Here is a 16,128-nt window from a genome sequence, read left to right on the forward strand (position 1 = left end):
TCCCGATTGAAGTGCAGAGTGTTTGAGGACTGGGACATTCGCAGGGAAACCAAAGTGCTTGTTTACAAAGCTATTGTACTACCAACCTTACTATATGCTTGTGAAACATGGACCACTTATAAACTCCTCGAAAGATTCCATCAACGGTGTCTCTGAAATTTTTTACACATCACTTTGGAAGACAGGCGAACTAATATCAGTGTACTGGAAGAAGCAAAGATCAGCAGTGATTCTTCAACATCAACTTCATTGGACTGGTCATGTTGTGCAGATGCCTGATGGTCATCTTCCAAAGCAACTACTCTACTTAAAAATGGAAAGTGTAATGCTGGTGGTGAACAAAAGAGGTATAAGGACTGTCTCAAGGCAAATCTTTAAAAATGTAGTATAAACACTGACAACTGGGAAACACTGGCCTGCGAGTGCTCCAGTTGGAGAACAGCCTTTACCAAAGGTGTCATGGGCTTTGAAGACACTCGAACTCAGGACGCAAGGGAGAAACATGCTAAGAGGAAGGCATGCTTGGCAAATCCACACCGTGATCAACTCCCGCCTGGGAACCAATGTCCCCACTGTGGAAGGTCGTGTGGATCCAGAATTGGCCTCCACAGTCACTTATGGACCCATTGTTAAAATTGTGTTTATGGAAGACAATCTTCCTCGGCTACGAGTGATCACCAAAGAAGAATGATGATGAGGATTCTCACCCGCTGAACAAGAATTCAGAAGGCACCATTCCAAATGTACCCAGAACAAAGTAAAGAGGACAAGAAACAACCAAAACGATACTCTGGAAAGCTCCACCACTTACCTATATACAGGGAAGAGTCTTTCCTTCTCACATGGTCGTCGATGTAGGAAACTCCTAAAGGCTGGACAGGGGTGGCCCCAATCCCTAGGAGGACTTGAGCTCCAATGAGAAGCAAATACATCATGTTGGTGGCAGTTCTGTTCCTGCAGATAAGCTCCGGGTCTGGTCCCTCATCGCTGGCAGAGCCATTGACCACGCAAACATCCCTCCCTTCTGCGCCCCACCGAATCTCCCCAGATTCGTATTCGTACTGATGGGTCAGGAATTCGGGCAGCGCTGAGAGGAGAGCCCCGAGAGCCATGACGATCCCTCCGCATCCTATCAAGCGAGGCCGGTGACCCCGGGCACCAAAGTAGCTGACAAACAGGATGAGAGCCAAGTTCCCAATCTCAAAGCTGCTGGCAATCACACCCACGTCGGCACTCTGCAGGTTGAATCTCCGCTCCAAGGTGGTCAACACACTCACCTGTGAGGAAAGAGAACGAGTTTTAGCGTGCTTGTGTCCTATTTTCCAACGTTCCTTTCTCATTGCAGTACCTGTTCAAATATGGAAAGGTAGCATGCCATGCTAATTTTCATTCACACCAGTGGGCATGGTGTGACATAACAACAAACATTGTTGGACAATGTGTTGGTCCTGAGCTTTAAAGCCCTAAGCAGCCTCGGCCCAGTATACCTGAAGGAGCGTCACCACCTCCATCGTTCAGCCTGGACACTGAGGTCAAGCTCTGAGGGCTTTCTGGTGGTTCCCTCCCTGCAAGAAGTGATGTTACAGGGAACCAGGCAGAGGGCCTTCTCGGTACTGGCGCCCGCCCTGTGGAACTCCCTCCCATCAGATGTTAAGGAGATAAATAACTATACAACTTTTAGAAAACATCTGAAGGCAACGCAGTATCGGGAAGCTTTTAATGTCTGATAATTTATTATGCTTTTATATGTGTTGGAAACCACCCAGAGTGGCTGGGGAATAATAATAATAATAATAATAATAATAATAATAATAATAATAATAATACAACAACACTTTCCGCACATGCATATTTCCGTTCCCCTGTAATTTCCCCATGAAAATGGCAGAAAAGAACTGTAAGCTGTTATATTGCTCTGAATTTTGTCACTTCTCTGATTTTCTGGGGTAAGGGGGCTGCAAACAGGGTTTTTTTCTGGAATTAAATAAAATGGAAATGAACGCAAAAAATGCACAACATTCCTTTAATTTTCTGGAAGTGGCCTTTACAGCATGTGGAAGCTCAAATATAATGCATAAACTGACAAGGAAACATGAGGGAAATGGAGTAAACGGCTGAGGGAATGCAGTTTTGGGGTCAGATTACTTAACACCTGACCCGCCATATTCTGTTGCAGAACTTTCTCCTCTTGCCGACAGGGGATAAGCTCTTTCGGCAGCATTATTAGATTAATAGGCACACAGAAAATTGTTCCTCCTGAAAGGAGCAAACGCAGAAACTGTTCTGGAGAGAAATGTATATTCTGCAGCAAGCCTTTAAAAACATCCACATCAAAGACTTAGAACACACACACACACACACACACACACACACACACACACACACACACACACACACACACGGCCCAAATAGTAAAGACCTTAAAAACAAAAAAGGACAGCCTTAGGAGAAAGGCAAAAAATAGTTAGGACCAGAGGCAATCAGAACCTCCTCAAAAAGTAGATGATGTCCTCAGTAGCTGGATTCTAAGAGATTCTGGCAGCCTCTGTCCTCTTAGATATGCCCTCAGTGAACATCGGAATGCTGAGAGGACATTAAAAGATCACTGGGCAGAAGAGAGAATAAGTTTTACTGGACTCGTCTGTATTACTTAGTATGGAAAAATTAAAGGGGGAAATGCAATTTCTTGTATTCCTGAAGCCAGACAAAGCCAATGTAGTGATATATAGATGTTGTCATGTACAATTCCTATCATCCCTGACAATTGGCCACATTAGTTTGGTCCAACAGGAACAGCAGTCCAGAACATCACCTGGGTGCCTCAAAGTAGCTAAAATAAGCACATCTATATTTCTTTATGAATCGCTTCCCACTAGCCACCCCAGAGTGAAATGAAAACATACACCCAAAATAGCAGATGTTTGTTTATTCAGGTTTATATCCCACCCTCCCAAAGGAGCCTAGGATGGCCGCTACAACATTTGCATATATAAAGAGCTAAAGCTTTTGCATTTTAAAAAAAATTAAAACAATGAGGTGTATATATAAATGATTTCTACATCTTGCTTGGCACTGTCTGACCAGCTGTGGGTCTCCAAGGTCTTAGGGAAAGAGAGGTGCTTATAAGCACCAGCTCCTTATTTATTTTAACTGGAGGTGCTGAGGGTAGAACCTGAGGCCTTCTGCATGCCAAGCAGGTGTGCCACCACAGAGCCACGGGTGAAACATAGGAACATAGGAAAAGCCACTTCCGCATCCCACAGAGGTGGTGTTGTGGGCGTGGCCTGACCGAACTCTCGCAATGGGGGCTGAGAGCTCAGCCCCCTCGTGAGATGAGAGTTCCCGCCTCCGTCATACCTGGGCCGACCAATAGGGTCGGCCGGGAGGCGGGGCTTCACTCCCTCTAAACCAGCCGGAGGCAGGAACTCAGTCTCTTCCGCCCCGGCTCTCGGACCGATCGGATCACCCATCCACCCACCCTTTAGGCTAGGCAGGTTAGGCCGACGCTGCTATGGACTTCGGTTGGTCGCCTTGGTTCGCCGGGAGCCTGGTAGGACTTTTTCCACTTGGACTAGCCAAACTGTTTTTTTCGCCTACCTCATAGCAATTCGTCACAACTTGGTTTGGCAGTTAGGCATTGGAAATTTGCGTAAAAGAAAAGGGGGGTAGATTACGTCATCCTCTGCACAGAAATTGGAGATTTAATCCCGTTAAAGGGGTTCCGGGGGCGGTAGCTTTGTCCTGAGCCTGCGGAGGTCAGGGCCTTATGGCACCCCCCAACGGTGGCCACAGGAGGTGTCTCAGTAGATGTACATCATTGGGCTCCTTTCTGGTGGTTAATTTCTCCCAGACTGTAACACACGGGTGGTTCCAGTCGGTTAGGTTCCAATGCCTAAGCCAATACCGCTCAACATCCGAAACCAATAAAGTTGTGGCCTTTTTCACCCACTTAAAATCAATTCACTGTGTCTTGCGTCTTATTTCCTGGGGAGTGAGGGACATCGCCACACAACCATGAGATTCTTGGTCCATCTAGCTCAGTCTCGTGGCGTGCAGTCAGTGGACTTGTGGTAACTAGGCTAGTCCCCTAAATGTTCCTGGTAAATTCGAGTATTAAAGTGTGTCCAACTCATTCGTATACATTCAATTTCATATCACAATATTTATCGCTCTGACGTGATAAATACTCTGAGAGATGTTCCCTTGGTTCGTTTCCTGCGTGCAAACGCATTTTGTGCAGCCCTGCTTTGGCTTCCACTTACGACTGATGAGTCATCAGCAGGAGCGGCTGGAGCCGAGGAACAGGAATAGTCCGTTGAACAAAATAACTACACGTGGTGTTTGGTGCTTTGCGTTTAACGTGTCTCCTTTTGTTCTGAAGACAACACAGCACAGGTTTGTTTTTTGTTTTTCCCCCTGTAGCAACTAAAAGCGTGCAGTTTCAAGCATTCAAGTGAAGGTGTGGTGACCAGAAAGACCATACCGTGTGTCTATACTTTAGTTAGAAAATATGGAGAGGGACTCAGTTAAAGAAACATTTCCCTGCTTAGAGAATGCATCTGTGCATGTGCAGTCTGGCTGAAAGACTGTGCCAAGGCCAGCGCAACTTGGTGAAATGTGCCTGCTTCCACAATGTTGTGTTTCGGACCTTCTTTGCGGCACATCTGTTCCCCTATGAAAAATTTCACCGCATGCCACTAGTGTGTACGTCAAGTTTCTGGAGGGTAAGTCGCCTTGGAAGAGCCAGGGATTTAATCTGGAACCTCTTCTATGCAAAACAGGGTAAAGGGTATTAGGACCCCCTCAAGGTCCTTAGAAGATTTCAGGGACGTTAGTTGTAAAGCTCTCATAGCACCACACAGAACTACCTTAGACCAAGTCAGAATATTGGTCTATCTGGTGTCTACACTGACTGGCAATAGCTCCCCAGGATTTTGCAGGGTTATCTCCTAATTGGAGATGCCATGGGTGTAAACTGGGACCTGCTGCATACAAAGCAGATGTTCTCCCCGTGAGCCATGGCCAGTTCCTTGAAAGAGGAGACCTCTCACCTCCAGCAGTTTGGCAGCAATTAAAACCTTCCTTCAGGTGAACTTGACAAAAAGGACCTCCCAATTCTGACCTGTTTGTGGTTTCCTAATACAGTTCAGTCCTAATACACCCCTCACGGGAAAATGATGAGGTTCGGTGTAATGCTTAGCCATTTTTCAGTAGTGTAATAGTAGTGTTTCTGCCACTACGGTTTCCGTTTAAAACAGCAGGCAGTGCAGAATAAGAATCTTGTGAGCGAGAACTCTTGCTGTGCATGGGACGTGGGGTACAAGAAGACGTTTGTCTGGCTCACATTTTAATGTGGGTGCACCTAATTCCTGTAAAAATGCATTAAATGGAAACAGTTAACCTCCAGAATTTGCACTCATCTGGTTTTTGCAATGCAGTTCTCCAACACACACACAAATGTACTAGACAGACAGACAGAGATAGACAGAGATGATAGATAGATAGATGATAGATAGATAGATAGATAGATAGATAGATAGATATAGATAGATGATTGATAGATAGATAGATATAGATAGATGATGGATAATAGAAATACTTTCTTGTCACTGTACCACTTGTTTACAGTGAGATAAAACGAGCCCCCCATCCCCCTGAATCTCTCAGTCCTTGTTACTGAGATAGATGATAGATAGATAGAGATAGATCTTCCTTCTGTGAGACATTTAAGAACATAGAGAAGCCATACTTGAAAGCATCACTGCAGAATGCCTTCCTAGTACTTTGGCACGCCTGGGATTGTCCTACATGACACAACCTACTCCTGAATTTGTCTTTGCTCCATATCTCCTTGGAGACACTTCTTGGCAAGTAGAGAACACCAATAATAGCACCTCAAACACAAAGAGCCTTGCGGTTTCTTCTGCGACTGAGTGAAGGAGGGATGGCTTGCACGTTGGGCAAGGGGAGGGATGAAGGGACAAGAAGCATCCACTGTGAGGGTTCATCCACACATCTGCTTGTTCCGTGCCTAGAAAGCAAGGGGCTGAGCAGTTTCCGACTTGTCCCATGCTTTGCAGGCACGAGGTCCAGTGGTTTTGCCCTTGCCTCTCTGCTTTCCTCCGGGAAACCTGCTCTTTGGGGCTAAATTGGAACAGATCGCAATCCATGGGAAAACCTGATGGCCATTCGTTCTGATTCAGCACCAGATCACAGGTTTTCTTTGGGGGAAAGCAGTGGGGCAAACGGAAGTGTAAATAAGCCCTGAGGTTCAATGGCCCTCAGATCCATGCGCAACAGGCCATGTTTTTGCTGGCAGCATTTCTAGAGATGCAAGCAAGGACAGATGTGCAGCAATACAGTTCAGAAAGCAGTGCAAAAGGGTTGAGAATGATTAGAGAAACAAACATTTCCCAGAGAAGGTCTAACGCAGGCATCCCCAAACTTCAGCCCTCCAGATGTTTTCGACTACAATTCCCATCTTCCCCAACCACTGGTCCTGTTAGCTAGGGATCATGGGAGTTGTAGGCCAAAACATCTGGAGGGCCGCAGTTTGGGGATGCCTGGTCTAACATCAGAAATAGTGTTCATTTTGTAATGAACTCTTTACAGAAAAGGGGGAAAAGGCACCTCTGAATCCAAATATCATCACAGGTATTTTTGAAAAAACATACAGTAGGGAACCATTTTCATTTATCGTTTTGCAAAAAAATTATGTATTCAGGAGATCAGCTTCAGGATCCTACCCCCCAAAATTCGTTCTCATTTTAACAACATGCTTTGAGAAATGATTCTGTGAGAAGACCCATCTCCCTGCGCGCCCCCCCCTCGTTAAAGGAAACTACGAGATATTCCCTGCTACTGTCACAAACACTGACTTCCAACGTCAAAAGATTACTGTGCTCATCATCATCCCCACAGAAACAGCCTGATGGGTGAAAAGCTGCTGACCTCAGCATCCACCCAAAATATCCGCCTGTCAAACAAAAATGGGATTTACCAAGTAAGTAACAAGTAACAGGAAAAGTGGGAAGCCATGAAAGACTCAGACTCGAGACTCTTAGCTGACAGATTTGCAGAGAGCCAGTGTGGTACAGTGGTTAGAGTGTTGGACTAGGACCCAGGAGAGAGGGGTTCAAATCCTCACTTGCCACAAAGCTCATTAAATGAGCTTAGACCAGTTATTGCCTTCTTAGCCTAATTTACCTCACAGGATTGTTGTGGGGATTAAATGAGGAGGGTTTGCCACATGGTTGGCAAAGGCTGATCTAGGGCGTCTCATAAAGGTCCAATCAATTTGTTGGATGGGGACACAGGACAGGGCCTTTTCAGTGGTGGCACCACAACTATGAAATGACCTGCGCCTGGAAGCATGCCTGGCACAGTTAAGGCTGATGTTTCAGCGGCACTTAAAAGCTGGGTGATTAGTAATTTATTATTAATTAATGAGATTTATCATTAGATTTACGACCCACCTTTCCCCAGGAGTGTGTCACAGCAATATGTAATACAGCATTTGAAACATACAGATTTTAGAACCAAACAGAGCAGGTTCTAAAATCTATTTCTCTCTTGAATGTCCAGGGCCAATGTAAAGAGGTACATCTTCAGCATAAGGCAAAAGCTATATCATGATCATCATGATCATCATGATCATAATCATTTAAATTTGTGTACTGCTCTTTGTCTGAAGATCACAGGGTGGTTCACAATGTAAAAATACAAAATGAAAACACAAATTACATAATAAAGTAAAAGCAAAACAATAACCCACCTCCTTAGAAACATTTAAAAGGCCGTAGAATGTTAATCAGCCAAATGCCTGGTTGAAGAGAAATGTTTTTGCCTGGCACCTAAATATATGTAATGAAGGTGGCAGGTGAGCCTCCCTGGGGAGAGCATTCTGCAAATGGGGAGCCACCACTAAAAAGACCTGTTCCCATGTGGCCACCCTGCAGACCTCTCGTGGGGGAGGCACCCAAAGAAAGACCTCAGCTGATGATAACAGAGTATGGGTCAGTTCATATAGGGAGAAGCGGTTCTTGAGGTATATGCTGAAGGTGCCAGGCCCACTGCTGGAAGGAATCCCACAACTTAGGGCCTGCCACAGAGAGTTCCTTCCCCTGGGCTGTCGCTACCTCTGAACTTCTGAGGGTCCCCTCTGCCAATCTGAGCACCCGTGAGGGTCTGTAGGGAAGTTCATCTGCAGGGGCTACAATCCCTGTGCTGGATTTTGCTCTTCTGTATTCAATTTATATCAGGAGTGCCCCTTGTTTTGTCTAGATTACCGTCTCAATTGTCATTTTAAATTGTTTTAAAATGATGGTGTAACCCATCCTGGGGATCAATTAATGAAGGGCAGGTTAACAATGCCCTTAATAAAAACAAATATAAACAATGCGGGCAAGGAAGGAGGCGCTCAGCTGCAACGAGGCAGCAACATGGAAAGGAGGCTGCTGCTCTGCCCCAGGATGCCTGATTAGTCTCCTCCATTCCAAATAATTTGTAAAATAAATCCCCTGGCAAATTAAGGTTCCATTTTGGAGCGAACAAACAACACCAATTTGCATCTGGAGTGCTTCTGACACATTTTAATTGCTAGATGTAACAAAGGTTCGTTCTCACTTGCTCCATATTTCCTGAAGATGAGCCTTTGCACCCCAGGGTGCTGGGAATTCAAACTCCTGGGAACCAAATTTTGTACTTACAAGCATTATATAAGTTCTCTCTCTCTCTCTCTCTCTCTCTCTCTCTCTCTCTCTCTCTCTCTCTCTCTCTCTCTCTCTCTCTCTCTCTCTCTCTGACACACACAGACTTACCTGCCAAGCTGTTAAAAACACCACAAATAATCTCCCTCCCACACATCTCACAGGCACACAGAGATGTAGGTGGTAAGAACAAAAGCTGCATCTTATTGAGAAGAGGATGAATTGGAATTCATTAACCCACCTGACATAGTTTTTAAAAGCCTAAGGAACATAGATGGTTTTAATATACTAACCAATGTAAGAAGGGCACTACAGGGCAAGGCACAAGGCCCATCTTATCCAGCCTCCTGTTCTCTCACTGGCTAACCAGACACCCCAATGGGAAGCCAAAAAACAGGACCCAAGCACAACAGCATGATCCCCTCCTGCGGTTTCCAGCAACTGGTGTTCAGGTGTATAATGCCTCCAAAAGCAGAGGCAGAATACAGCCCTCATGCCTAGCAGCCATCGATAGCCCTCAAAATATGGCTAATCCTCCTTTAAAGCCATCTAGGTTGGCGGTCATCACTGACTCCTGCAGAAGCGAGTTCGGTCATCACTGACTCCTGCAGAAGCGAGTTCCATAGTTTAACTATGCACCAAAGCTGCCAAGTTTTCCCTTTTCTCGCGAGGAAGCCTATTCAGCATAAGGGAAAATCCCTGTAAAAAAGGGATAACTTGGCAGCTATGCTATGCACAGACATTCAGCAACACTAGATGTCCTCAAGTTTTAGTATTTGAACTAGAAATACTTTAACTCCACTGGATCTTTTGAATTGGGTACAGCAGGCATGTCCAACAGGTAGATCGTGATCTACCGGTAGATCACTAGACATCTGCGGTAGATCACTGGTAGATCATTGGCTCCCCCCAAAGAAGCTGAACAACTGTGGCTCCCCTAAAAAAAGCTCAACATTTTACCTCCTCCCTGAAAAAACTCAATAACTTTTACCTGAACCTCCCCCCCAAATGGGCCTTCCTCCTTCCTAAAAAAACCTTTGACCTGAACCCCCAAAAAGGGGGTAGATCACTGCCAGTTTTTAACTCTGTGAGTAGATCGCAGTCTCTTGGGAGTTGGCCACCCCTGGGGTACAGGATCCAAGATGAAACAAGTCTAATGCAGTCCAGAGAGGCATACACTTTTCTTGCAATCTTTATTTTAAAAATAACGCAACAACTTGATAGCTTATTGCCAGATCTGCCTAGGATTCTTTACACATGTTTAGTTCTTTCTGGAGAACCAGGAGGATCACCTACATCAAATTCCAAGCCAAGCAAGGAAGCCTAGTATCTGCCAAGAGAGAATAACACCCCAAGCATATGATACAGTCGGCTTTGGTCCACAAAAGCTTTTGCCACAGTAAATCTGTTACTGCTTCAGAGTACCACAAGGGATTGTGTGTTTGCTGCAACTGACTAGCACAGCTTCTCCATCAGCATTTCTCCAGTGTTTTAAGATGTTGCAGCTTGTATTGAGAGGAGGAGGCTGAATGTCAGAGATGGAAATGCAGTGCACTCGGATCTTAAAGGTAAAGGGACCCCTGACCATTAGGTCCGGTCGTGACCGACTCTGGGGTTGTAGTGCTCATCTCGCGTTATTGGCCGTGGGAGCCGGCGTACAGCTTCCAGGTCATGTGGCCAGCATGACAAAGCCGCTTCTGGCGAACCAGAGCAGCGCACGGAAACGCCGTTTACATTCCTGCTGGAGCGGTACCTATTTATCTACTTGCACTGATGTGCTTTCGAACTGCTAGGTTGGCAGGAGCTGGGACCGAGCAATGGGAGCTCACCCCGTCAAGGGGATTCGAACCGCCGACCTTCTGATTGGCAAGCCCTAGGCTCAGTGGTTTAACCCACAGCGCCACCCACGTCCCGGATCTTACGCACATTCAATTTGTGAGATTTCAACCTTAGGCGGCTGAAGGCTGGCAAGCTGAAATCTCACAAATTAAATGCACCGAAGGCAGAAAGTGTAAAAGCACTTTCTTTCTTTCTGGGTTTTCTCAGTACAGCACCAGAGCCTTGATCTGCCCAGCTGACACCCGACATGGATCCCGTGCGATGGACACACAGTGTGTGAACCAAGCCTGAGAGAAACAGGCATGACAACACACACACACACACACACACACAATATGGGAGGGGATGAAGCTGGATCTAATCAACAAATAGATGCAATTTCATCAGGCTGCAGCAGGAGAGAAGCCAAGCGAGGTTTGTTTCATTGGCTCTGCTGCCTTTGGCTTTCCTTCAACTCACCTACTGTAGCTGCAACCATTCCATCAGGATGCAAGAAGGGGGGGGTGAAGCAGAGCTGTGCCATCAGGATCTTACCTTTCTGCTCCTTCAGCTGTCTCTGAGAAGTAGCAATTTCATCAGGCTACCTAAGTCTTTTCCATCCCAGCTAGTTGTTATAAGAACACTAAGAACTGGGGAATGAGCTTGCTTTTTTCTTCCTCCCTCTTCCTCCCTCCTTCCTTTTATGCTGTGTCTTCTAGATTGCAAATCTGAGGACAGAGATGGCCTTGTTTTTCAGCCCAAACTGGCCCAGCTCCCCCTCACTTTCCCAATTATTATGCTTTTTCCTTGCCAACACAGCTCTTCCCTTTCCCAGTCTCCTTCCCACTACGAGGTCTCTTTGTAGATGGCCCCAGGTCCAGTCCTCAGCATCTCTAGGTAGGGCTAAGAAAGCATCCCTGTCTTAAACTCTGGACAGCTGCTGACAGTCAGTGGGAACAATACTGAGCTATGTGTGGCAGTGGTCTGATTCATGCAATTTCCTATGTTCACCCAGCCAGCCACATTCAGAGCCAGGACTGGTGAGCAACAATCAACTTCTCCAAAGGCCTTGGTTTAAACAGCCAGACCAAAGCAGGCATGGAACTGCTTTCTTCAGCAACACATCCCCCAGATGGACAGTCTTTTATCTGAAGCACCCCCTGACTCTGGCAGATGTTGGGTCCTTGCAACTAGGTCAGCCTGAACTGGAGCTCTCTGGCACTCTCGAAGGCTAAAGACCGAGGAGAGAAAATTAAATCAGGCTCTTTGCTCTGCAAAAAATTGAAAAATGCAACCCTGGAAGCTGTCAGACCTGAGAGCTTTGCTTCTTGCTGCAAAAAGAATAATTCTGTTTCAAGATAAGCCACAAGATCAGCTTCAGGGTGGGAAATATTATTATTATTATTATTATTATTATTATTAAGCACAAACATTCTATGTTAGACAGAAGGAAAGAGGTATGCAACACTCTCCTAAGAAGGATGGGGGCTTTATAAGATTGAAATGAGGGGGGGGGAGCAGAGAAGAGAAATCCAATTGCAGGGCATATTTTCATCTCCTTTTCAAAACCAAGCTTTCTGACTTGCTCTGCTCCACCAAACCTCTCATGATGCCAACATCATTGAGGATTTGGCTATTTGCAAATTGACCAGTTTAAAAATAATTTAAAAATTGAAGGATAAATTGATGACTGGTTAAAAGGGGACTAAGCAACTGAAATGCCACTAATTGTCTGACAGGCCTCATAATAAGAACACTTAGCACCTGCAGTTGAAGTGCTCAACATGTGCCCAAGAAATCCTACAACAGCCTTGGAAGGTAGACCAGTTTTCTCATCCCGTAGTTGCAGGGAGAAGACTGAGGATGAAAGTCCATGCACCTAGATATGGATTTGCTGTTTTCTATATATGCATTCCTGACATCAATTAGGAGGCATCCAGGGAGACCAGAAAGCAGCCTTTGTCCCCACAGCTCGTGACCATTATTTTAATATTGAAAAGACACCAGATGTGCCTAGAAGCAATAACACTTGTCCCTCTCTGCTTTCTAATGCCTCTTTGCAGGTCCTGGCACCATCTCAAGTGAGAGGAAATCCAGGACGGGGCCTTTTCTGCTTTGGCACCCCACCTCTGTAACTCGCCCCAGAGAAGTTCAACTGTTGCTGCCCCTGTTGCCTTTTCAGCACCAGGTAAAGGAGGATTCTGATGAGTCACCCAGACTTTTTAAGACGTTCAGCTCAACTGTTCATCCTGTATTCATCTCATTTCTTTATGTAATTTCTAATTTTCATAATGCTGCTTAAGGCCCTACTTTCAAAGCAGTACACAATAGGAAAACAGCCTAAATCATATTGATCCTGTATAGTTTCCATATATTTTAAAAACAGCTCTGGGTTTGGCTGTGTAACCCAGGGGTCAGCAAACTTTTTCATTAGGGGGCCGGTCCACTGTCCCTCTGACCTTGTGGGGGGCCGGACTTTTTTTGGGGGGGGGATATGAACTAATTCCTATGCCCCACAAATAACCCAGAGATGCATTTTAAGTAAAAGGACTCATTTTACTCATGTAAAAACACACTGATTCCCGGACCGTCCACTGGCCGGATTTAGAAGTTGATTGGGCTGGATCTGGCCCCTGGGCCTTAGTTTGCCTACCCAAGGTGTAACCTAAGAAGAAATATAGAATAGAATAGAATAGAATAGAATAGAATAGAATAGAAACAGCCTCGGTCCAGTATACCTGAAGGAGCTTCTCCACCCCATCGTTCTGCCCGGACACTGAGGTCCAGTGCCGAGGACCTTCTGGCGGTTCCCTTGCTGCGAGAAGCCAAGTTACAGGGAACCAGGCAGAGGGCCTTCTCGGTAGTGGCACCCGCCCTATGGAACGCCCTCCCACCAGATGTCAAAAAGAAAAATAACTACCAGACGTTTAGAGGACATCTGAAGGCAGCCCTGTTTAGGGAAGCTTTTAATCTTTAAGAAATTAGTGTATTCTAATATTTCTGTTGGAAGCTGCCCAGAGTGGCTGGGGAAACCCAACCAGATGGGCGGGGTATAAATAATAAATTATTATTAGTAGTATTAATATACTCTATTATATATAATTGCCTAAAAGCCAGAATAAATAATAAATCACATAAATATATAAATGCCAGAAGAGTTACAAACCCATCAAGTCTCTCGCCTACCTGCCCTCAATATACTGATTTACACTGCAATCCTAACCATGCCTACTCAGAAGTAAACCCAACAGAATTCTGTGGGGGTTGCTTCCAGGTAAGAAGGGTTAGCAGTGCAGTCATAGTCAGCCGAAGCCTAGATGAACCATACCCGGCCTGATCACCTGGAGGGCCTTCTTCCTTGCCACAGGTGACCAGGGAAAGCCAGTATTGGCAAGTCTGCTGGGAAGCTGACCACTGTGAAGGAAATCGATCTTGGACTAAACCTGACAGGCTGAAACTCCCAAGCTCAGTGAGGCCTTTGCCGGTGCCATTTCAGTCCACCCTAATTTCTATTTTCGAAGTGCTTATGGGATAATTAGACAGGATCCAAACAAGAACATAAACAGAACATTACGAGAACATGAAAATAGCAGGGTGCATGCAGCCGCCTCTGAGCAGGCAGCGTGGGTTTGCATTTGCATAAAAGCTATGCAAAGTGGAAGCTGGATCTGGATGTGGACACAGGGAGATGCAGGCGGCACAGCCAACTCCCTTCATACGTGTCAAATGGCAGCTGAGAGGCCTTGTGAGGCTGCAGAAGAGCCCCCTTTGCTGTGCCATCTTGGCGAATGTTCTGGAAAACATTACCAGGGATATTTTATTTTGGAGGTTGTGCCGGGGTGGCGGCGGGGGGAGCACAGGGATGTGGGCACATGCTCTGAATAAATAAAGGCTGTTTATATATCACCGGCACTGTGGCAGGTGCCACAAACTGCCAATAAAAATAAATATATAAATAAAGGACCTACCCACGTGATGACGACACGAAATCCTACACAAACACTATGCAATAGAAGGAAATAACATTACCACCACCCCCCCTCGTCTCTCTGCCTTACTCCCCTCTCTCTCCCCCCCCCCAACCCCGGCTGCATGAGGTCTCAAACCGAACATAAACGAGGTGCGAAAACGACTCTATGAATCGAAAAAGAAGAGGCTATATGTGCTTTTACTTGTTTGTTTTGTGACACAAGAAAATATCTAATAAAAAATAATAAAGAAAGAGAGAGAAATGAGAGAAAATATGAGAAATGAGAAAGAGAAAATATTTTTTAAAAAATCCAATAGTTTCAGTGTTTTCTTTTTGTACACCACTTTGAGAGTGTTTTTTTTTAAATAAATAAATATCAAGCAGTATATATGGTACATATCATGAAACAAATAATCTAGAAAGAAATTTAACCTGCATACAGCACACATTAGTTATTACGGTAATTAGTAATACCATAATACGAACTGCTAATGAATACTGATATAAATTCCTTCCTCTGACATGCTTCCCCACTCAATGTCGCTCAGCCTCCTGGTTCTCAGCCACAATTCCCCCCCCCCCCCCCGGCTCTCTCCCTGGGGCCAAACAATCTCACAGATCACCCCCAAAATCTCATAACTAAAAGAGTTTCTGGAACAAACTGACACCACCTTAGTCTCTCCCTCTAGGCTTGTGCCCGGGAGGGGGTGTGTGGAGCTTTCTCAGGCTGCTTGCTGCTGTGTCCCTTTTGGACCTCAATCAGCTGTGCTGCACCCAACCAGTTCCAGGCCACAGGTGGTTTTGGTGAGTATCTCAGGGGGGTCCCAAGGATGGCAGATAAGACTGGTGAGAAGAGGAATGTCCCTTCTCTGCCAGCCGCACACCTCTCCTCTTCCAAAGCTAGCAAGGCAAGGCAGAATTATTGTACCCACAATAATCCCTCAGCCCATTTCCCCACATGCTTGCATTTTTATTTATATTCTGAACCAGCTCTGATTATTTAATCGTTTGTTCTGCTTCTGCTTTGCTTTGCTTTTTTTTTTTTTTTTTTGCTTTTTAATTGCTTTAATTGTTCTACTGGGGTTTTGGGTTTTTTTTGGAGGGGGGCGTTGGAGCTGTTATCCACTCTGAGCACTATTGTGCTCAGAGTGGATAATAAGTTATCCTAATAAGGCTGGCTATAAGTTATGCTAATGAATAAATTAATAGTTATATCTGCTAAAGGAAACGTGTTTGGAATGCCAAAGCAGCCAGGTTTGGTCCCTGGCAAGTGGGGAAAGGCTCCACTTGGAATCTTCAGAGAGCTGCTGCCAGTCAGTGTAGACAACCATGCAAGAAAAGGACAACCAGGCAGATCAAGGGGTTGAGCCACCCAGCTATGAAGAAAGGCGGGGACATGATCGAAGTCTATTAAACTTCATGCATGCAGACTCTCCAAGCGCTCCTGTTTTCCAGGGACAGTCCCTGCTTCACAGAAGCTGTCTCGGTTTCTGATTTGATCCCAGAATCAGTGGCGTAGGAAGTGGGGTGCGGTGGGCGCAGGCCGCCCCGGGTGTCATCACTGAGGGGCATGACAAAAGGGCAAAATATATCTTTTGTTTTAAAAAATAACTCCTGCACCCACCGCATGCC

At 45.5% G+C, this 16,128-nt stretch overlaps 1 protein-coding gene across 1 annotated transcript in view; it reads right to left on the minus strand.

Moving 5' to 3' along the window:
• Positions 1-16,128, minus strand: part of SLCO3A1 (solute carrier organic anion transporter family member 3A1) — a 107,192-nt gene that overhangs the window by 73,711 nt on the left and 17,353 nt on the right. Inside the window, exon 2 of the mRNA XM_035131226.3 lies at positions 812-1,277. Within this exon, the coding sequence (XP_034987117.1) occupies positions 812-1,277 (466 nt within the window). The remainder of the gene's footprint in view (positions 1-811; positions 1,278-16,128) is intronic.

The sequence above is a fragment of the Zootoca vivipara genome, chromosome 13 (assembly GCF_965207765.1).
Source record: "Zootoca vivipara chromosome 13, rZooViv2.hap1.1, whole genome shotgun sequence".
NCBI lineage: Eukaryota > Metazoa > Chordata > Lepidosauria > Squamata > Lacertidae > Zootoca > Zootoca vivipara.